At 43.9% G+C, this 21,988-nt stretch overlaps 1 protein-coding gene across 2 annotated transcripts in view; it reads left to right on the forward strand.

Moving 5' to 3' along the window:
* Grk5 (G protein-coupled receptor kinase 5) overlaps positions 1 to 21,988 on the forward strand; it is a 208,227-nt gene that overhangs the window by 182,120 nt on the left and 4,119 nt on the right. Inside the window, exons 11-16 of one of the 2 annotated variants that reach the window (XR_003845398.1) lie at positions 400 to 489; positions 2,624 to 2,832; positions 5,569 to 5,706; positions 9,655 to 9,792; positions 10,250 to 10,381; positions 12,003 to 14,180. Coding sequence is in view for 1 of the 2 variants with exons in the window: in XM_021205323.2 (XP_021060982.1) it covers positions 400 to 489; positions 2,624 to 2,832; positions 5,569 to 5,706; positions 9,655 to 9,792; positions 10,250 to 10,381; positions 12,003 to 12,101 (806 nt within the window). In the remaining variant the exon portion in view is untranslated. Of the gene's footprint in view, positions 1 to 399; positions 490 to 2,623; positions 2,833 to 5,568; positions 5,707 to 9,654; positions 9,793 to 10,249; positions 10,382 to 12,002; positions 18,256 to 21,988 lie in introns of those variants that run through there. The other variant, XM_021205323.2, reaches the window with a different exon arrangement.

A 21,988-nucleotide genomic window follows, 5' to 3' on the forward strand; every position in this document is an offset into this window, starting at 1 on the left:
GGGAGTGGCTTCCCAAATTGCTTTACAATTTTTTCCCCTTAAGCAAATTGTTGCAAAATGTCAAGAACCTCATATTTTTCCTATGAAGCAATCACTGAAACAGCCAGGACATTTTAAACTCTGTGACCTCAGCCTTTCCGGAAACTCATTGGGGCATTAAATGTTGTAAGTCGGCCAGTGGCCAGCCTTGTCCAAGCATCTTTCTGCATCTTTATTAATATTCTCCTCTTTATGTGTAATTTCTACACCTTTTACTTACACTCTGTCGGGGTTACATGGTTACCCTGAGAAAGTAGGCTGATGTCACATCTTCATTGGACAGAAGCCTAGAAAGTCTGTGGCCCTGACCAGGGTGCCCACATGACCACAGGAACCCATTAACCCTGCTGTCTCCAACAGGCCACATCAGGATCTCAGACCTCGGACTGGCCGTGAAGATACCTGAAGGAGACCTTATCCGTGGCCGGGTAGGCACTGTTGGCTACATGGGTGAGTAATAACTTGTACCTATCACACACTGAGCCTCCCCAAGAGCATCCATTCCTAAATCCCCCAGTCTTTGTTTTGCTGGTCAGAATTACTGTGCTGATCTCCTACAGAAATGCCTGGTGGGAGACCTCAATCAGGTAGAGTGGTACACTAGAGCTAAAGGTGTGATCTAAACTGAGTTCTCTGTAGCCCCCAACCACAAGCCAACCTAGGTCTCAAAAACAAGCATCCTGGGAGTTTGGTGACCAGAGCCTGCCACTAGCATTTCTAGGGGGAGCCCTTATTGAAGTAGGACCTACTTTGATAAAGTATCATCCTTTTTGAGGAGACTCCTGAGAAGACCCCAGGGGATGTAGGGATCTCCTGAAAGTTCTAGACTCAGTCCCAACTGCCCTCTGCCCAGGCCTGCATCCACAGATGATGTGGGGCATTCAATACATTATCTCTGGTTCTTGAGGGTCCAGACAACAAAACACTTGGCAACCTGTGGGATATGTGTATATGTGACTATGAGAATTCTGATAGTTAGATCTGATAGATCTGAGAGATATATAGAGAATAGATGGATGGATGTTGGGTTCATCACAGCACAAAGGTTCTTGCACTCACAGATCTACAGAGAAACCAGGAATGTTAAACACACAGGATTGTCTTTCCAGTAGGAAAGATGAAAAACCTGTTCTTCAATCCAGAACGCAGAGAATTAGAAGTGATTAAGAGCCTGGTCATCTGTATTATCTGTTGAACCAGGTCATATCAAGCTCTGACAACCAGAACTAGAGGTAGCTAGAAATCTAAATGACTCTTATAGCCAGAAGTGTTCCCCACAAGCTCCCACAACCAGGATCAGAGGGAGTTAATAAACCCAAATGACCTTTATGTTATCTGTTTGACTGAGACCAGGCCAGACCCTTAGGCCCTTAAGCTAATACAGGTAGCCTACCTCTAGAACCTATCTCTTTGGAAGAAATTACACTACCCTGAGTTGAGTTTCAGTGTAATTATGCTTTCTTGTGCACTGATTGTATTACACCAGGAAACTTTTTTCCAAAATAAATACATTGGGAATAAACCACTTATTCTTAGACCCCCGAAATCTGATCCAGGTTGATGAAGTCCATCTATATCAGGTTTTCATTCTTATCTGTAAACATGGTTCACTTCCCTTATGACACCTACAAGGACCCTCTCAGATGGGGGATGGATGAACGGATGATGGATAAATGGATGGTGGACATATGGATCAGGGAAGGACAGGTGGGCAGACATATAGATACAGATATACACCTGTCCATGTACCTGCATGGACACATGCTTACACATTTGCATTGCTCTCCCTTGGACACAGTGCTGAATGATTTGTCTACATACAGACTCTGTCATGTGTCCACTGATGCATATCATGTGTACATGCTTTTTATTCTGGATGGCCTTAAGATACATAGCACTCTCTTTTGTACATCTGAGTCATTTTGTCAAAGTTGTAGTGAAGATAAAATAAGAGATTTTATTTTATGTGTATGGGCATTGTTCCTGCATGTATACCCTGTGTGTACTTAGTGCCTGCAGAGGCCAGAAGAGTGTTGGATCTCCCGAAGCTGTAGTCACCTGCTGTGTGGGTACTAGGAATTAAACCCAGGCCCTTTACAACAGCAGTCAGTTTATGCTGCTAACCACTGAGCCTTCTCTTCTACCTTGCCCCCCAAAAGATGATTCAAAGGCCTTGTAGGTTGAATTTAATCTTTAATTTAGATGGGCATTCTTTTTCATTGAAATAAATATGTATGCAATATGTCCTGTGTTGGGAACCTTGCCTGTCACTGGGGACAAAGCAGTGAGAGCTATATTGTGTGTTCTGTCTGAGGAGACATGTCCATCCACCATAATCTGAAGCCCTCGTCAGAACTGGGTGCAGTGAAGCACCATTAGGGAAGGCTTTCTCTGCACAAAGTGGTGTGTACATACCTGCTGGGTTGCAGTTGGAGGTTGGAAGGAAGTAGCCCCAGCTTAAAACTCCAGTTTTTCTGTGAGAGTGCTACCCCCTTGGGTACTGCTGAGATGAGGAGCAGCACTGGAATGTGGTTGCATTCTGCTGCTAGTTGTCCACCATTCTCTTCCCTCCTTCTGTTCTCAGCCCCAGAAGTTCTGAACAACCAGCGATATGGCCTGAGCCCTGACTACTGGGGCCTGGGCTGCCTCATCTATGAGATGATTGAAGGCCAGTCACCATTTCGAGGCCGTAAGGAGAAGGTGAAACGGGAAGAGGTGGATCGTCGGGTGCTGGAGACTGAAGAGGTGTATTCCTCCAAGTTCTCTGAGGAGGCCAAGTCCATCTGCAACATGGTAAGCTCCTGGTGAGCCGGCTGCTGCCCAGTGGTAGCTCCAGCCTCTGCCTAGAACACCTGGCATCTTGGACAGGATACCCCATGAATCAAGGAATACGGGTTGAGGTGAACATCCATGAGGGTGTGTAGCTTTCTGGAAAAGTCAGCAAAGCATAAAGATGATAGCCCTAGTTGGTTCACAAGCAAGTCCCTGCCCTTGAACTTGGCTTCCTATTCCCTCCACTCTGGATTCTAGACACTGGACTGAGGACAAGGACTACAAGGCAGGTGTTAATGCCCTTGGAATTGTTGAACATATTCTCAGTTTTCCATTCATTGTGTAGAACGGTGGTCCCAGCTCAAGTTCTGTACAGCAGCATCTGTGGATGGGCAGGACCTTCAAGTGAAGAGATTAGAATGACTGGGGTGTGTTGGGGTCAGGTGTGGATACTGGACAGCTAAAGAGGAAGGGGTGATAGGGGCTGTAAGGTTCCCTCAGCCAAGGTGGACGCTGTTCCATAACTGGTCCTTAGGCCCTTCCTTGGGTTTGGTATGGAGCCAGCTACTTCCTGCTCCTGCCTGGCTCTCAGTCTCCTAAGACTCACCACAGGAACATGCCCTCCGAAGCGTTCTGTCCTCAAGTGCCTAGATCCACATACTTACAAGCCCATGTGGCAAAGTCCCTGAGCAGCAGAGAAGCCCAGCCTCAAAGGGCCTCTCCTCTCATTCCTGAGTCCCCAAGTAGCCCTGGGGCAGGTTCAAGTGAACACACACCAATAGCTCAGGGTGGAGCTTAGGGAAGACCAGGACTGGAAACTTGAAGTAACTAAGCTTCTACATTCAGAGGACCAGGGATCCCTGGGGGCTGGGCTACTTCTGTGTTGTAGAGCTGTGCTAAGGATGTGGGGCTGGATCTGTCCTCCGAACATATCTAAAAGAGGAAGTGTTCCTCTGCTACTGACATGTATCAAAGACATGATAAAGAAAGGCACGTAATGTGTACACCACAACCCCACAACCTGTTAACCAGTCTCAAAGAAGCACTGTCACAGCGGTGCAGTCAGGATGAGGTAGTGGAGAGACAGACAGCAGAGATTAGGGTTGTGGAGAGATGGCTGCCAAGTGATACTTGTTATGTCATGGTCAGCTATCTGTGTGATCTAACAAGACTATAGGAGGCATCACATTCTTAGGTCAGGGTCAGGAGTTCCAAGAAGCCTGTCTCAAACATCAATAGGGACATGGACATACTGAGAGAATGAGGCAAACATGATCTCTGCTTCTAACCACTACCACTATCACCACCACTCTACTTCCCCACAAACCTCCATTTCAACCCCAGGTTTTGTGAGCTGAAGCTCTTGCTGTAACCAGGACCAAAGCTTTCCCTCTCCTGCCCCCTTGTGGCCACCGAGGGAAATGTGTTGGCTGAAAAGTGCCAAATGATTGTACACACGAAAGTACTGCCAGAAACCTCAACTTGCTCTGTCTTCTCTTGGAGTCTTGGATTCTGGTCTGGACTTTATCCTCTTGTAATTCACAGCATCTCAGTCTGGCCACTCTGCTCCTATTCCTTTAGCAGGTGCTGACTCAGGCTACTGCAATACCTGACCTATAAACCATAGAGGCAGCTACACAATCAGCAGGGAAGTTGTTCTCCATTCCATCTTGGCTTCCATGCCCCTTGAAGTATAGAAGTCCACACGCCCAGCTTTCCTGTCCTTTGGATCTAATGCTGAATCTGATGCCCCTGCTGAGCCCCATCTCTGTACCTTCTCCACACTCCCTTGAGTTCTTCACCATTTGACTCTCCCAGTCATTCCAGATCATATGTGGTCCCCCACATACAGGGAACTTACTCTGTCTTCTCCCACTGCACCCACACCTTCTCTCATGATAACATACGCCTGATACCATCCTTGACACCATATAGGTGGGTGTTCTATTCCACCTGTGTGGCATATTTTAGAAATAGACAAATACTAACTTAATAACCAAGCTTTTCAAATGAAGATATTTTATCCTAAAACCCCGATTTTCTATCACTTCTTTTGGAAAGCAGACGTGTCGTTTAGATACTATTCCTTCCTGGTAGAAGCTGATAAGCAACCCAGCCCTACCTCATCCTTTTTTTCATCTTCTTATCCTTGATGATCCGGCCATCTGCCAGCACAGTAGAGACTAGGGGGCTGCATTAACAGGCTCAGCTAGTACACAGCCTTGCTTCTTTGGTGTTTCTTGGAATGGATAGAGCATGGCCCAGTTACTTATATCTAGAATAGAGAAACTTGGGGCCAGAGAGATGGCTCAGCAGGTAAAGCATTTTTAAATGCAATCCTGGTGACCTGAGTTCAAGTCCCGAAACCCCTGTGACAGGTAGAGGGACAAAGCTGACTCTACAAAGTTGTCCTCTGATCTCCATACAAATGCTGTGGCACATACATCCACACACAATAAGTGAACAATATAAAAAATAAAATAGAAAAGAGAAGCCCAGAGGTAGGCACTTACCTGAGCCACTAGCCTGAGAGTATACACAGGGCAACTGAAAGCATGACAAAGATATGATCTGGTCCTTTCCTTGCTGGTACTTCAGTTCTTCTAATTGGGGAGACATCCCCCTCCAGACTGTGAATTTTAGGGGGTGGCACTGGGGAAGTCTAGAGCTACAGTCACAGATGTTCCTTTGTCCTTCTGGCCTATGGGCAGATGGAAAGACCCAGTCATATGGCCTCACGAGACTCTTTTGTCACAGCTGCTCACCAAAGACTCGAAGCAGAGGCTGGGCTGCCAGGAGGAGGGGGCCGCCGAGGTCAAGAGGCACCCCTTCTTCAGGAACATGAACTTTAAGCGCCTGGAGGCTGGGATGTTGGACCCTCCCTTCGTTCCAGATGTGAGTAGCCACTATTGATCCTAGGAGCTCTAAAGTCATCTCTCCAAGCTGTGTTTTCTATCAGACCCTGAGTTTTGCCTCACGCAGTGCCTCAAATCAGCTAACGCATCTGGAGGACCAAAGATTGCTCACTGCCCCTTCCTACACTCTACTTTGTGGCAGTGTTACAGATCTCAATGTCAGAATGTACAGATGGGATGTGAACCCTGGAGCCCCCTCACTGTTTGTTCAGAGATTTAAGTACTCTCTCCAGAATAGGGCACCTAGACAACCTTCAGGTCCTCTTCTGTCCAGTGAAGTCCAAAACACCTCCCCTTTCTGAATCTGCCAGATATATTATATTGAAAGTTGAAATGAGACCAAAGTGGAAAATTAGTATTGAGGACCATCTCAGTTTAACTGAGCATCTATTGTCCAGTTCAGTTAGGAGTCTCCTTGGAGATACTCCACTGGGTCTGCATAACCCACATTCACACTCACAAATTAGCCCCACCCAGCAAGGTCTTTTTGTGCCTCTGTACTTTAAGTCCCAGCAGATTAAGAATCCTTGTTGGGACCTTGGGAATGGAGCCAAGAACTGTGGACACTACAGACATTGGAGATGGGGACTAGCTGATGTTAGCTCATGAAAGTTGACAGATGTGGTACACATCTCTTCCCAGCCCCCTTCTCATTCACCTCAAGAGCCTTCAGTAGACCAAGATGGGAGTGTTGACACCTTAACAACTGGTGAATATTACAAAGCAGAGCTTTCCAAGACCCCTCTCCCAGAACCATTTGTTAACATTTGTTTGCACAGCACTGAGGAAGTAAGGAACAGTCCTTGCATCTTTGGTGTTCTCCTGTAAGTGAAGGTTCCCTGATCATCTGGGTAGGGAGGGCAGCAGCAGATGTGGGGAGCCAGGACTAGCTACTTGATGCTGAACAGTGTCTATGGTCACCCACTGGAGACCTCTGTAGCCAGATGTGGCATCCACATCATAGGTCCTACCAGGGAATTTTTTTCTTTACATTAAAAAGATTAAATCAGTAAGTACTACAAACCCCACATGAGAGAAAGTTCACAGTTGGTTTGGAAATCATGGAAGTGACTCTTAAAATGGTTGCCCATTTGAAATCATCTAAGGAGTAAGAAAAGTACTGGTCTGGGGATATAGCTCAATTGGTAGAATGCTTCCCTAGTATGAATGGAGTACTGAGTTTGATCTCCAGGGGTGATGGTACACATCTGTAATCCCAGCACTTAGGAAGTGGAAACGGAAGGATCAGAAATTCAAAATCATCCTTAGATGTACAGCCTGTCTGAGGTGTTAGCCTGGACTATGTAAGACCCTATCTCAAAAATGGGGAGAACAACTGAGAAGATATCTCATCAATATAATCCTTGCTTGCATTGCTAGTAAGAGGACTTGAGTTCAATCCTCAACACCCACATGAGAACCTCTGGGGCTCCAAACCAATGAGAGTCCTGTCTCAAAGGAAGTGTATGGTGTTCCTAAGAATGACACCCAAAATTGTCCCTGATCCCACAAATACTAATCTTATACCCAGGCCCCAAATGGTCTTGGACCAAGCTTGGTCCATCAGAATTTTTCAAATTCTGTTTGTTGTTTGGTAGGTATCTTTAAGTTTGTTTAGAGCTATGGTATAGCCACTAGCATCCCTAGATAATGTCTAGAGTAACATAAAGGACACAACAGTTGTAGGCTGGGGCTTTGAAAACTCCTCCTGTCCTTGGGCTACCTATTGTTATGGTGATGGGGTGAGATCACTCGTGACACAGGATGTATTTCTCAACCTCTCCACATGCTCCAAGCTTTGTACCAGGCTCCAAGGAATGCATCATGAATAGGATACTGTGTTATTTCTACCATGGAAATCTCAGTCTGAAGAAGTGAAATGTCAGCAAACATCCCTTAAATAAAATTGGGACTAGGAGGTGGAGAGGGAAGGGGAGGTAGTGGAGGCATACTCAGAGTACTGGCTAGGCAGAGCTGAAAAAAGAATCTTCCAGTTCATGGAGTGTTGCTTGGGAGGCATCATCTCTGGTAATCAGTGCAGCTAGCCATCTGGGACTGTCCTTGTCAAAAGTCTGAGGTTCTGCCACGCCCACTTCAGTAGTGACTCGAATTACAGGTTTGGAAACCTGGAAGCAAGCAGTCCTGAGGAAAAGAGTTTCAAGGAAACTCAGCCTCCTGGAGCCTTGGCATTCCAATAACCCATATATTCAAACCCCGCATGTTAGTATGGTGTATGCTTTCTTTCAGTATTATAGTGCCTTTAAAGATTGAATTTTTATCATAGGTGAGTTTCCACCAGTGTTCCAACTTCCTAGAAAATCCTTGAAGCCAACGAGCTTGCAATTCAGGACATATTTTGTTTCCCTGGGTATGACAATGCCCCCCCACTAGGTTTCTAGGGCTACTCAGTGTACTGTATAGAGGTCAATATTCCCTCTCCCTGGTCCACAGCAAATGGTCCACATGGCATATGGCCCCTGTTCTGGGCAGTCAAGACCCTTAGCATATCATTGGGATAGGTGGTGAGGGAAAATTGTGGGCCCCAGAAATGGAAGACCCTTATAAATTCCTGAAAGTGTCCTGCCCCTATGTTGTCTGTCCTCTGTCCACAACCACCTATTCATAGTTCTTCTCCTAGCCACATTCATAATTCATAGGCACTGTTACTGGCTTAATCTTTTTTACTTCACTTGACTTTTTTCAAAACCAAAATAAATGTATCTCAAAAGGAAACTCTCTAAGAAAATAATAGCCATAAAATGGTAGGTTTTGGCTTGTTAAGATAATATCTCTGAGAGCAATCACAACTCCAAAAGCCTGGACACATCCCAGGGCCAGCTACATGGGCTTAGCATGTACAGTCATCCTGGCCCTATTTAGCTCAATTCTCTCTTAATTGCTGTCTTAAAAATCTAATACTTTCTGAGCAGGGGACCTGTATTTTATTATTTATTTTTAACTTTTTTATTCACTTTACATCCCGATCACAGCCCCCCTCCCTCTTCCCTTTACAGTTCCACCCTTACAAATCCCTCCTCAGATAAGGGAAACTCCCCCTGGATTACCACCCTACCCTGGGGCATTTAGTCCCAGCAGGTCTAGGCACATCCTCTTCCACTGAGGCAGGGCTACATTGTCACAGCAACTCATACTCAGCACAACAGCAACATTGAAACAGTATTATGGCCCAGGTGTTTCCATTATCCCCATTTGCAGGAATAAAGCTAAGGCTCTGAAGATACATGTGGCTTTTCCCAAGGCTCCTAAATTTCACTGTGAGGACTACCTGACATAGAGTCTTGATTAAACACATGGCTTACTGCCCTGCATGAGAAGGAACTGGAACATACTCCTGCCAGGGTTGTGCCATGTACACCCAGGCTGTCTTCTTCCTATGCCACTGTATTTTGAGGCAGAGTCCTTCTTGTGCTTTTGCTCTGGTGCTGAATTCAAAGCATCCATTCTCTCTGTAGAGGAATGAACCACAAATCCTAAACTGTGATGAGTGCAACCCCTTATCCAAAAGAAAAGGTATTTGAAACAGTGCTACCTTCCTGATGCTTTGAGCTTCTTGGTGGCCAAGACAGCTGATGGGTGAGGTGCCCAGAGATTCCAGAAAGTGTGAACTTAGACACAGAGGTAACCTCTCATCTACTTGCCTAGAAAGAGACCACAGGTCTGTGATCTATGTGTATAAGCCATGGTAAGAAGGAGCTCTGGACTGGGCAGCTGGGCAGCTCTAACTCTCATTTCACTAGAACCTGGTCCCTTTTGTGGATCTGAGAGAGGAAAGCTCAGTCTGAGGACCCAAATGGGTGGGAAGCTTAGGAAGATGTCCCCACTGGCCTCCATCAAAACCCTAAGGGCCAGGCTTAAGGACCTGACAGTCCTAGGGAGGGCCCATGATGGATCCCTCTGTCTCTTGTAGCCCCGGGCTGTATACTGCAAGGATGTGCTGGACATTGAGCAGTTCTCCACTGTGAAAGGTGTCAACCTGGACCATACGGACGATGACTTTTATTCAAAGTTCTCTACAGGCTCTGTGCCAATTCCATGGCAAAATGAGGTAGGTAAGGCATACCACCAGCTTTTCTCCAAGGAGGATGGATGTTCAGAGACAATGGAAGTGCAAGTGCATAGAAGATCACTGGGTTGGGTAGCAGAGATTGGTCTGGGGGAGTGTGGAAGCTAACAGTGTAGCTGAAAGAGAACAGGTGGTGAAAGCAGCGAGGTGCCTTTCCCAGGAGGTCTGCTGGAAACGAGAGGGGAAATGGAGCATTTTCTAGAGGCACAAACATTAGATTGAGGAAGTCAGCTGTAGAATGCTGTAGGAATGATGGTCAAGTAAGCTATAGAATTTGGTTTGGAGGGGGAAGAGTGTACCTTTGGTAGATTCTCAGGGTGGAGTTACCTAGTAAGTTAAAGAGGAGCCTTGTTGGGGGAGAAGCCAGCAGGGTAGGGAGAGTGTGTCTCAGAAGGAGGCCCTATAGGGGGAGAGTGGTATTTCTGTTTTGCTTCTCCAGATGATAGAAACAGAATGTTTCAAGGAGCTGAATGTGTTCGGACCTAACGGTACCCTCTCACCAGACCTGAACAGAAGTCAGCCTCCAGAACCGCCAAAGAAAGGGCTGTTCCACAGACTCTTCAGGCGTCAGGTGAGAGAGCCAGCCTGGCCTTAGCTCTAGAACTTCAGCCCATTTCCATACAGCAGAGCTTTAGAATGAATGCTCCCTACCTGCGTGGCTTGGTAGCTTGGAAAAATGTTAAGTTTGTCCAGAGTCCTAACACAGGGACCCACATCAATAGTCTTGATACAGGGAAGTTGGTTCTTGTCACAGGGCTGTATTACATGCTGAAGGATGCTGAACAACATTACCAACCTCTGCCCACTAGACATAGAGGTAAACTCAGCTCAGAACCTCTTCTCCAATAGTCACCATTAAATGTTCTTTGCAAAGCAAAACCACCTCAGACTAGAAAACACTGTCCTGTTGTTCAACCCTGGCACTTGCTAGCAGCCTAAGGAGTTTTCCCTTTTGGGAATAGACTTTTTTCCCCCAGAGCTTATCCCTAAAGGAAGGATTGATATAGACCAAGTGGAAGAACAGCTCTGGGGAAGATAACACAAGAGCCCCACTCCACAGTTACAAAGGCAGCTTTGGCTTGACTGTTTAAGATGCTGGAGCCCTGCCGGGTGGCACACACCTTTAATCCCAGCACTCAGGAGGCAGAGGCAGGTGGATTTCTGAGTTCGAGGCCAGCCTGGTCTACAGAGTGAGTTCCAGGACAGCCAGGACTATACAGAGAAACCCTTTCTCGAACACCCCCCCCCAAAAAAAAAAAAAAAAGATGCTGGAGCCCTGTAATTCTCATCTTAGAGCTTGGGAGCCTCTCTGTACTTGACTCCTACACAAGGGTGCACCTATAGTCCCTTGACCTGAAATCTTAAGTCTCTCCCTAAGGTAACAGGGATGAAGGTGGTTATTTATAGAGATGCTGACTCACTCACTACCTATGGGTATTCTTGTGAAGTATAAATGCATGTGTGGGCTTCCATTGCCCTACTTCAGTTAAGTAAACTGAGGCTGAGAGAAGTCAAAGAACTTAACCCTAGGTCACTCTGGTGACCCCACAGGATATCTGTTTTTGTTTTTTTTTTTAAGAATTATTGATTTATTGATTTATTTTATGTGCTTATATATACTGTAGCTGTCTTTAGACACACCAGAAGAGGGCACCAGATCCCATTACAGATGGTTGTGAGCCACCATGTGGTTGCTAGGAATTGAACTCAGGACCTCTAGAAGAGCAGCCAGTGCTCTTAACCACTGAGCCATCTCTCCAGCCCCACAGGATATCTGTTATCTGGGAAATGGCAGAAGCATTTTCAGGCGCATGGGAAGTGCAGTCTGAGCTCTGCCCCCTGCCAAGTTTGTGTGTTTTCAATAAGAACATCATGTAAGTTTCACATCCTACTCATGGTTTTATAATATAATGAAAGGTTTAAACATTTCCATCAAATAAAACTACAAGTTCTAGAAAGAAATTACTCTTTCCCTCTGCTCATAGATCATGAATCTTCCCAGGTATCAAATAAAACCCTCTGCTCAAGGAGCAGCCAGTACAATCAGGTCTGCTGGGGGAAATGCACAAAAGCAGAGAGAGGCAGGTTGGAACATTCTGGATTCTACTTCCCCTACTTCCCTAGATACCATAATGAGTCATCCATTAGCTTTGAATTAACCAAGAACTGACTCTCTCCTTTCCTTTCCTCAGCATCAAAGCAATTCCAAGAGTTCACCTACTCCTAAGACCAGTTGTAACCACCGAATAAATTCAAACCACATCAATTCAAACTCCACTGGAAGCAGCTAGTTTCGGCTCTGGCCTTGAAGTCAAAAGTGGAACCAGCTCAGAGCCTTCTACTTGGAAGCAGAACTTGTAGCCAGGGGAGCTTCCACTGTGGCTCAGTGGCCAGCAAAGCTCCACTGGGAACTAGGATAGGATACTGTTCCCCCAATAACAAACCTCCAAGTTTCTCAAAGAAATTTCCACTCAGGTCTGTTTTCCAAGGTGGCCCCAAGCTGGGGTGGACTAGAATTTTCCTTGTTGAACATTGCAATAGAAACCCAATGGGATATGACAGCTTGCACGGATTTTAATAGCATCCTAACTAGAACTGAATTTTGTCTTTATTATTTTTAAAGGAAAGTTTTGTAAATTTCTCTATTGTCTCTGTTTACATTTTGTATATTTGTATTTAAATGAAAGTCAGATGTTGAGGGTGTATATTTTCTGTGCAGCCGCTGTTAAGCCATGTGTTTTAAGACATTTTAGATTGGAGGAGGGGTTACAAAAAAATGTGACTCTAGACTTCCAGAGCCTCAAAAGAGATAATGTTTTTATTAAATATACAAAATATCTCACTTTTTACCTTTAAAGACCGGATTACATCTATCTACATCCATCTCTCTGCCTTTTTCCCCTTCAGTGTAGCTATCACTCTCCTGTTGACTTGTAACAAGCTGAATGAAATGCCAGAATGCACTTGGGCCATCTCCCAATCCAAACACTCTCTGTGTGCTATAACATCATTGGTAAGAGTACTTCTATGAGCAGGACTTAGACATTGCAGCTTCATTGGCCTCCTCCTGCAGGGCATCCAGCATGTAGGGTGAAGAATCCTAAATCATTGGGATAGAGATCTTGGCTGCTAAAACCAGTGGTTTTAAGAGGTTTCTGTTATATTTGGGGATTTCTGTTATATATTCTTTTTAGGAGTTTGTACTGATGATAATGATATGTCATGAAAACCCAAGTGTTCTCAATCATGGAACTATGGAGAAGTGTGAATTGGGATCCATCCTGAGTGACTACCTCCAAGTTCGTTTAGGCCTTGGCTGGTCAGCAAACTGATCACCAGACCTTGAACCTTCATGTGACTCCACTTATTTGTTGGCTTCTCTGACATGGCCAGAAAAATAGGATGCCTGAGAACAAGCCTAGGCACCAGTGAAGTATAAAGACAATCTCATTGTTACTTCCCCAGGAGAGGTGGGCCAGAGGCTAGTTCTAATTGGGCATCTCAAAGTCACAGGCAAAAGTCACTCCTGTAAGACTTTGATGGGCTTACCTTTCTAGCACTGGGGAGTTGTCACCTAGCCCCTGAAGTCCTTGGAGGTAGCTCCCTGGGAAGCTGAAGCTCTGAGTACGACTCTGCCTCAAAACTTGTCTCAGCCACCAATTACTAGGGTTTTTTTACAGGATGAGGCAGGCACTATCTGAATCAGCCCGTTACAATGTAGACTCCTAGGCTACACCCCAAGCCTACTATGTGGTGATCTTATTTTGTAGTTCAGGCTGGTTTTAAACATGTATCTTCCTGCTTCAGCCTCTGGAATTCTAAGGTTACAGGTGCATACTACCATGGAAACTGTATCTATACTAAGTATCTCAAACCTGGTGCACTTCCCCTTGTCCACTTGCTCCGTACTGTAGTGTGAGAACCATTCCCCAGGCCTGTGAGTATGGCCATACCAAATGTGTTTTTTGAGGGACCTGACAACTTTGGGTCTTGAGTCTGTCAGGAAGAGAATCCCAAGCATATCAGTCTCATATCTTTGATTCCAAGCTCTCCCAGGTCTCACTGCTAGAAAAGAGCCTTTGGGAATGATCATCCTGAAATCAGTTAACCATGAGAGTTAAAACAGCCAGGCTCCATGGCGAAAAATTAACTTCAAGCCTGGCTCCCAGGCTACTTCTGAACTTTTCTTGGGTTGAACATGAAGCAGATGCAAGCGACCATATCCAGGTTCTACTGGGGAGCAGGACACTCAGTACTTCCAGATCATCAAGCCCTTGCTGACACTTCTTCCTTAAGGAAAAGAAGAATTATCATCTTCCTAGGATGGTCATCAGCCTCAGCTACACACAATCCCTGCCTCCTCCTTACAGGTTTGTTTCTTACTTCCCCATCCACGACTGTTTAACTCTTAGGAACTCTTAGATAACTCTTAGGAAGCAGTTTCTCCTTAGGCCTCAAAGTCAAATCAATGTCCATTGTAGCAGAGAATCCCCGGGGGGTGGGGTGGGGGGAATGTAAGTTTGTCTACCAAGAGTTCCCATCATGAGGTCCTGAAAGGCCTGTACATGGAAATGTGCCTGAGTGCCTGTGGGAGGTAAGGAGAGTCATGTGATTTAGTCTTTCACTCGTGGCTTCATAACAGAACAGTGTGTGAAAACTGGCTCTCCTCCCTAAGTCTTCCTCCTGCCTGTGTTTCTATAGCTGCATTTTTAGAAGTTTTTGTTTGTTTGTTTGTTTAATGAAAACAATCCTTCTGCCCTTTTACCTTTCCAGGAGAAAGTGTGTATGGCTAGTAAACAGACTGTGTTGTGTATCTGAGCTCTTTGCAAAAGAGCCTTTATTCAAGGGTGGCATTTTTTTTTTTCACCAAATTTCCACTGACTTGGAATGAGAAGCTTCTCTGCTTTTGCTGTTTGGGAGATAGGCCTCTGCTGTGATCATTCTGACTTACAATTGTCCATTAAACCCTTCAGGAGAGGACTCAGAATATCAAGAAGGCCTGATCCCTACCTTCCAGGAGGGTGGTATCTATCCTCTACTTGAGCCTGAACCACAAGGCTCCATGCTCACCCAGCTCTCTAGGGGCTGAGTCTGGCTGCAGCCACAGGGCTAGTCTCTGAAATGTGTTGTTCTCTTGGAGGGGCAGGGACAAGAGGCTTGCCACACAGACACAGGCAGGTAGCTCCAGTAACAGGCATGCCTCATAGTTACTGACCCATGATGTTTCTGATGAGTCCATGTGCATGGGGACATGTACATGGCACATCTTTGCATTAGAGGAGCAAGTAAGATGGGAACCTGCCTCATAGCTGAGGCCAGCCCCTAAGAAAGCTGAGATCAGAAAGTTTCCATGGAACTTAGCCCCACTGTTGAAATCCATTATTATTATTTTTTTGAACCATGTACTTTCTTGAAAGTCTGGCTCTACTTTCCATCAAATTCACCGAGCTACTAACCTCAACATAGAACAGGCAATGCAACTTCCTGTAGCTTAGCATTCTAAGCCTTGATAAAGGAAATGGTGGCAGCTTCTTTGGACAATTGTAGTTCACAAAAGAGGAATAGGGAAAAATTATTCAAACAACACTGGACTCTTCTCATGAGCTACTGTGTGCTTGCTTTTCTGGCTGTATCCTTATCCCTTTCCGGGGGTCTCCCATCTTCATAACCCAATACCCTGAGATAAGACCTTATTGCTTCTTAGGTTTTACTATGGAAAGGCAGCATAAGTATAAAGCCTCTTCTTCCAAACTACAATTGCTATGCCTACCCTTGGATCAGCAACTGTACCTATTTATACAACCAGCCACCCAGTTATTGAAGCTGACAGACATGTGGGCCAGATCCTGCATAGGCACATATGGTGCCTCCTCTGAAAAATCTTGACTCAGGACAATGATTTAACATATGACAAACTAGCTCACCCTAGGGAAGAAGTAGCCTTTACCCTAAAAGAAGATGCTGGGCATTTTTCCAGTTCAGTGACACACCATCCTATAATAGATCACAAGTAAATGTTGTCCATTAGAAAGGCATTGTGGCTACTGGCATTGTTATAATAATAACTCTATTTTCCAAAGGTTTCTATTTTTCCCACGGAGATTTTAGCATTAATGAATGAATGTGGTTCCATCTTGGAGGTTATTGTCAATGATAACAGCTTCTGTTGTGCTGCTCTGAACCTCACATGTTCCATTCACTATGTCACAGTGCCACCTTGTCTGGCCACAACCACTGTTATTTTATAGAGAAATAAATTCCTTAATGAACATAACATTGCAATTTCTTTCTGTGGAGGCTCTGACCTCTTCCATCTGTATGGCAATTGCCTGAAAAGTGCCCACACTGTCTGCTGTGACCCCTCCATTAACCTTTTCTCAAGCCAGTTCCACCCTACCCAAATCTGGCCCACATACTGACCATACCTAGAACTGACATTGCATGACCCAACTCTGGTAGGCAGTACATACAGAAGCCAGCAAAACTCTTCTAGGACATCTGCTTTTGAATGCAAACAGTGTAGGTTCTTAGCCACGGGGGGAAAAAAGTTGACTGTCAGAGCTATACCTAGTGGCTCCTAAAGGACACAGTGAAAACATGAGATTTGAAGCATACAGGCCTATATCCTGGAAGACCTGGACCCCTGCCTATCTCTGGATCCTTTTTGATATGGAGTGAAGATGGGGGCAGACCCCATGTTTTTCAGAGTAGTGGTGTTTAATTGTCCAGAGGAAGAGAACGTTTCCTATTTGGCGTGGGGGCCTCTCGCAGACCCCCCTGGAAGATTTTTGGTAACGTGTTGCCCCATTTGTCTGTTGTTGATTTACACTCACTAGTCCAATGTCTGCCTTTGCCACATCTCTTACATATTCCAGGAGGCTTGGGCTCCTTTTAGGATTAATTTGGTTTTCTCTGCAGTTTCTTTTGAAATGATCCTACACACCACAATTAAGACATTTGAGATTTTGGATTGTCTCAAGGCCTCTAGTGGTGGCTTCTCCTATTAAGGTCATATCAGATGCATGAGGTTTAACAACAACAGTATGTCTAATCCACTCATCTATTGATGCTGACCTTGCCTTCGATGGTCTGATTACTTCTTTGCATTCAGGGTTCGAATTTTCAAAAACTAAGACTCAATTAGTGCCTTTCTTGCTAATGGGTCCAATATACTTCTTTCTATAGTGGAAGTCAACCTTTGCAGAAGACAAGGATGTTTCTTTTGGACCTTGCATGGCTTGAGAAAAATGGTTCAAGTCTTTTCCCTGTTTCCATGGCCTTGTCCCAGGCATTTATGGCTGCCAAGCGACATAATGTCAAGGTTTCTTCATCATATTCAGCCTTCACCTCTACCTCAGCAAAACAACCCTTACCAAGCAGCTGATCTTTAGAAATAATTATACTTCTGACTTTATTTTGTTGTGCTTCTTTTCCTTTGCTTATCTCCACTATGAGAACCATTGTAATGTGACTCAGGTTCTAGTATTGCTTTTACCATATCCTTCCAGTCCTGGGGCATTATTCTATAATAGCCCAAGAAGTCAAGATTTGTTTTACAAATGACAGGTACATTCCAAAATTAGTGACATGTTCCTTAAATTTTCTCAGCTCTAACACGTCCATGGGTTGCCATTCAAATTCCTGATAATTTTGTGGATGATTATCATCGGCTGTCTTTGTTGTATTCTAACCAGATAAACTTACCTAAAGTTTTTTGTTTTCTGACAACCTTTGGTTGACTTTCTCTAATGGCTATCTTCTGTCTCTACTTGAGTATTTTCTCTAATTACATTTTAAGTTCTTCCCTTAAGGTCTGTCCCCATATTTCACATCTCTCCTTTTGTTGTTCATCCATAAGTTCCTGTATTCTCTGTTCAAGGTTCTGCTTCCACACTTTAATTTTTTTCTTTATATTGTAATTCTGATATTTATTTTATTTTGATTAATTTTAAAAGATTCTTTTCTGATCCTTGCTTTCTATCCTCATTATTTTCTCTCTGCTGCTCAGTCTGATTTGTGAGCATCACATCTTTTGTTCTAGTGCCTTCCCCAGCTCCTGTTTCCAACCTTCATTTCCCTCTCTCTGTTGTTCATCTTGACCTATAAATTCCTGTACTGTTAGTTCCTGTGTTTCCTCTAGGCAATGTTGCCAAGTCTTAAATTTCTCTTTATTGTTCAGTCTCATCTCTGAAGTTCTGCATCTTTTGTTCTAGCATCTTTTCCAGCTTCCTTCTCCAATCTTCATTTTTCTGCATTTTTGTTCTATAAAATCTCCTAATCCCTTTTCTAAGGCTAGTAATTTTTTATCTGGGGCCCTGTCTTTTGAGAAGGCATAGTAAACCAAGATACTTAACATTGTAATAATGATAACTGGAAAGGTGTCAATCTCCTTTAAATTCATCCCTTTCAAACTGTTCCAAATAGCATAAAAAAGCATCCCATAAAACCAAAAGGATTGTTACACACACACACACACACACACACACACACACACACACACACACACATATATATATATATATATATATATATATATATATATATATATATATTCATCAATTTATAATTCTTATTACCTGATCCAGAGCTTCTTGTACCTTTGTCTCCCTCTGGTGTTCTTTTATTTTCAAGGAGGGGCTAACAGTAGCTTCTGTGCTTCTGAGCCATCTCTGTCTTTTGTTTGGGTTGTAGCTGGCAACCTGTGCACTGATTTCAGTCAGTCTAGAGTGCAAGTAGTCGGGAGAGTGGGTATGATTGTCCTGTGTTCTGTTTAGATATGGGAGATATGGGAAAGTGAGCATGGGTGGGCTTGCTTGGGTGGAGATGCCTGCATCAGCCTGCTGTGCCTGTGAGAGGGCTCTGGAAAATTAGCTGCTGTTTTTGTCCAGCTTTGACCCTTAGCAGTGAAGGCTGCTTCATAGGCAATCATGCCCCAGGGTCCTTGGTCCCTCTTTAGGCTCAGGGAACCCCAACTGTGTTGTGGCACCTCTTAGACCCACTCTAAGTGGTGCTTAATTTCCACCCTGCTCCAACTGTAGAGCTCAGCCCTAGTTGTTTATATTGGGCGTGGGGTGGGGGTGGGGTAGGCTTTTATCTCAGGTTAGTTTGGTTCTAAGCCCAAAGTAAGGTGCACCAATGAATAAGCCCATATTAAACAAAACAGGCAGACACACACACACAATCCATTTATTATAATTTAAGCCATATGCCCTGACTGGTCAGATCTAGTACTATACTAACTTATTCCCCAGCTATAAGACCCTTTGCTACTTAAGACTTCTCCATCTGGTCCATCATGGCTTCCCTCCTCTTCCTCTGTCCTCTCATTCTTCTCCCTCTCTGTCTACCCTACACTCTCAAACCTTCAGTCCCATCTTTCTCTTCCACTGTCCAATCACATGCTCTATCTTGCCTTTTTTGATCAGTTAAAATGGGGAGAAGGTTTTCATGACATCACCTGAGTACATGATGGACTGCTCAAAATGTAACATCAGAATACAAACAACTTCAGGCCAATCCATTACAGTATATATTTTAGTTAAAAGATATTACATTATTTCCCCATTTTTTTTGTCCTCCATCCACCCCTTGCCAAAAACTTTCCTTCCAACTTCTTCCTTATTAAAAACATGAATAAATATGTTGCTAAGTCCATTTTTGTTGGTTGTATGTATATGGTTTCATGGCTGACCACATTGTATTGGATAAACAATTTAGGGAGCTCATCCCTTTTCTAGTTCTCTCACCTGGAGAAGAATTCCACTTTTTAATAAGCAACGGATGTCTGACCTTCAACTAGACTGCCTTTACAGGAAACATCAAAAACAGAAAACCTGGTTGGAAAAATACCTTAGAAGTTAAGGGGACTGAAGTTTCTTCCAGAGCACGCAGGTTCTATTCTGAGTACATACGAAAGCTTCTCTCTCTCTCCTCTCTCTCTCTCTCTCTCTCTCTCTCTCTCTCTCTCTCTCTCTCTCTCTCCAGGGTTTCTCAGTATAGGCCTGGCTGTCCTGGAACTCACTCTGTAGACAAGGCTGGCCTTGAACTCAGAAATTTGCCTGCCTCTGCCTCCCAAGTGCTGGAATTAAAGGCATGTGCCATCACTGCCCAACTTCACTACTATGTCCTAACTCCTGTTCCAAGGGTTCTAACACCATCTTCTGACTTATGTGGCTAACATGCATGAATGGAATACAAAGAGATGCATGAAAGAAAACATCATACACATACAATAAGGACTAAAATTCTAATTCTTTAAAAAAAATGAGAGAATGTGAACCATAAAACTTATTTTGCAAGCTGGCTGTCATAATGCATTTTTTAATACCAGCACTCCAGACAGTCAGGAATGTGTGTGCATGCACACACACACACACACACACACACACACACACACACACACACACAAAATACAACACAACAAAACTGAATTATAGGAAATGGAGTATTAGAAAATTGAGACAATACAATACCTCTTAAAGTCAATTCAAGTGTCTGATACTGGTGCCTATACAATCATTTTCAAAAATGAATATATCCAAGGATGGTAGCACATGCCATTAATTTCAGCTATTGAGAGGCAAAAGCAGGCTGATATTCATAAATTTGAGGCCATGCTAATTGACATAGTGACTTCCTAAGTAAGACCCAGCTCAAAAAGACCTAAAAATTGGAAAGGGTGTATATAATTTTCATTTGTTCTTTGAGACAGGATCACTTTTGAAACTCCATTTGCATTGATTTACTAAGTATACTATAATGTATAATATATACTGTGTCTTTAGTAAATACCTATGCATATTTATTTATTTAATCCTGTGCTCTTGTACCACATTCCTATCATGGGAGTCTTTTACAGAAGAGAAAGCTTCCAAATAACTTGGTATTGGTATGGTTAGAAATAAAGGAGAGGGTTATTAACAGGGTTGTTTCTTCATAGAAGTCTACCCTCAAAAACATGGGACTTACACTACCTGTTCTAGAACTAAAGTTAGAATAAACTCCTGGCTGGTTTGTGTAGTTGAAACGGAAGACTTTCCTGCATTCAGATCTTTCTCAGAACATTTCTGTATAGTTGCCTTTCTATTGTGTTAAAATTTAGACTGTCCAAGGCAATTTATAAAAAAGAAAGCATTAAGCTAGTTTTGCAGTTCCAAAGGGTTAAAGTCCATGATGGCCAAGTAATCACATGGCAGAAAGAAGCTATGAGCTTATGTTGTGAACTTCAAGCAAGAAGTAGAAGGTACACTGTGTGTGGTCCGAAGCTTTTGAAGTCTCGAAGCCCACTTCCATGATGCACCACCTTCCCAAACAATTCTACCAACTATAGAAACAAGTATTCAAATATATGACTATGGTGCCATTTCCATTTAACCACCATGTTTTCTCCACTCTTGTATGGTGATTACTTTTTACCTTATCACATTCTACCTTAAGTGAGACTGTTATGTTACCAACATACAATGCCACAGAATGAGCATTTCTAGTCCACAAGAAGAGAATGGTGAGGAGGAGGAGGAGGAGGAGGAGGAAGAGAAAGGAAAAGAAGGAGAAGAAGAGCATAACAAGGAATGAACAGACCTAAAGCAAGACTAAATTCCAGCAGGGAAAACATCAAATCTTGTATCTCCTTGTCCAGCATCTTGAGATAATGATAAAATTACCTGGACTCCCAAGGTCTTAGGTATTCCAACTCCTCCAGCTTTGTCTGTGTCAGCATGCATAGCCTCTCTTTAGGCCAGCCTACTAGATTCCTGCAGCTTTCTCAAAGGGTGCCCCAGTGTTCCTCCTATTTCCCATCTACTGTGTATGGTATTCTAGTTTACTTTATTAAAAGTGGGTTAGAGGGGCTGGAGAGATTCTCAGTGGTGAAGATCACTGGCTGCTTTCCCAGAAGTCCCAGGTTCCATTCCTAGCACCCACATTGCAGGTCACAAGTGTCTGTAAGAACAATTCCACAGGAACCATAAAGCTAAATAGTTGAGTATAAGCTGGTACCTGGCATGAACTTGACTGAATATACAATGAGACATTTGTGTATGAACCCTGACACTTAGATTTTAAAAGTTGGTGGCAGAAAAATTATACTATGCTACAAGGGCACATGAGAAAGTTATGTGAGCTACTGTCCTCTTTGCAGCAACAAAATAACTGATATTTGATGTAAGAAATGTAAGGT

The sequence above is a fragment of the Mus pahari genome, chromosome 1 (genome assembly GCF_900095145.1).
Source record: "Mus pahari chromosome 1, PAHARI_EIJ_v1.1, whole genome shotgun sequence".
In the NCBI taxonomy this organism is placed as follows: Eukaryota; Metazoa; Chordata; class Mammalia; order Rodentia; family Muridae; genus Mus; species Mus pahari.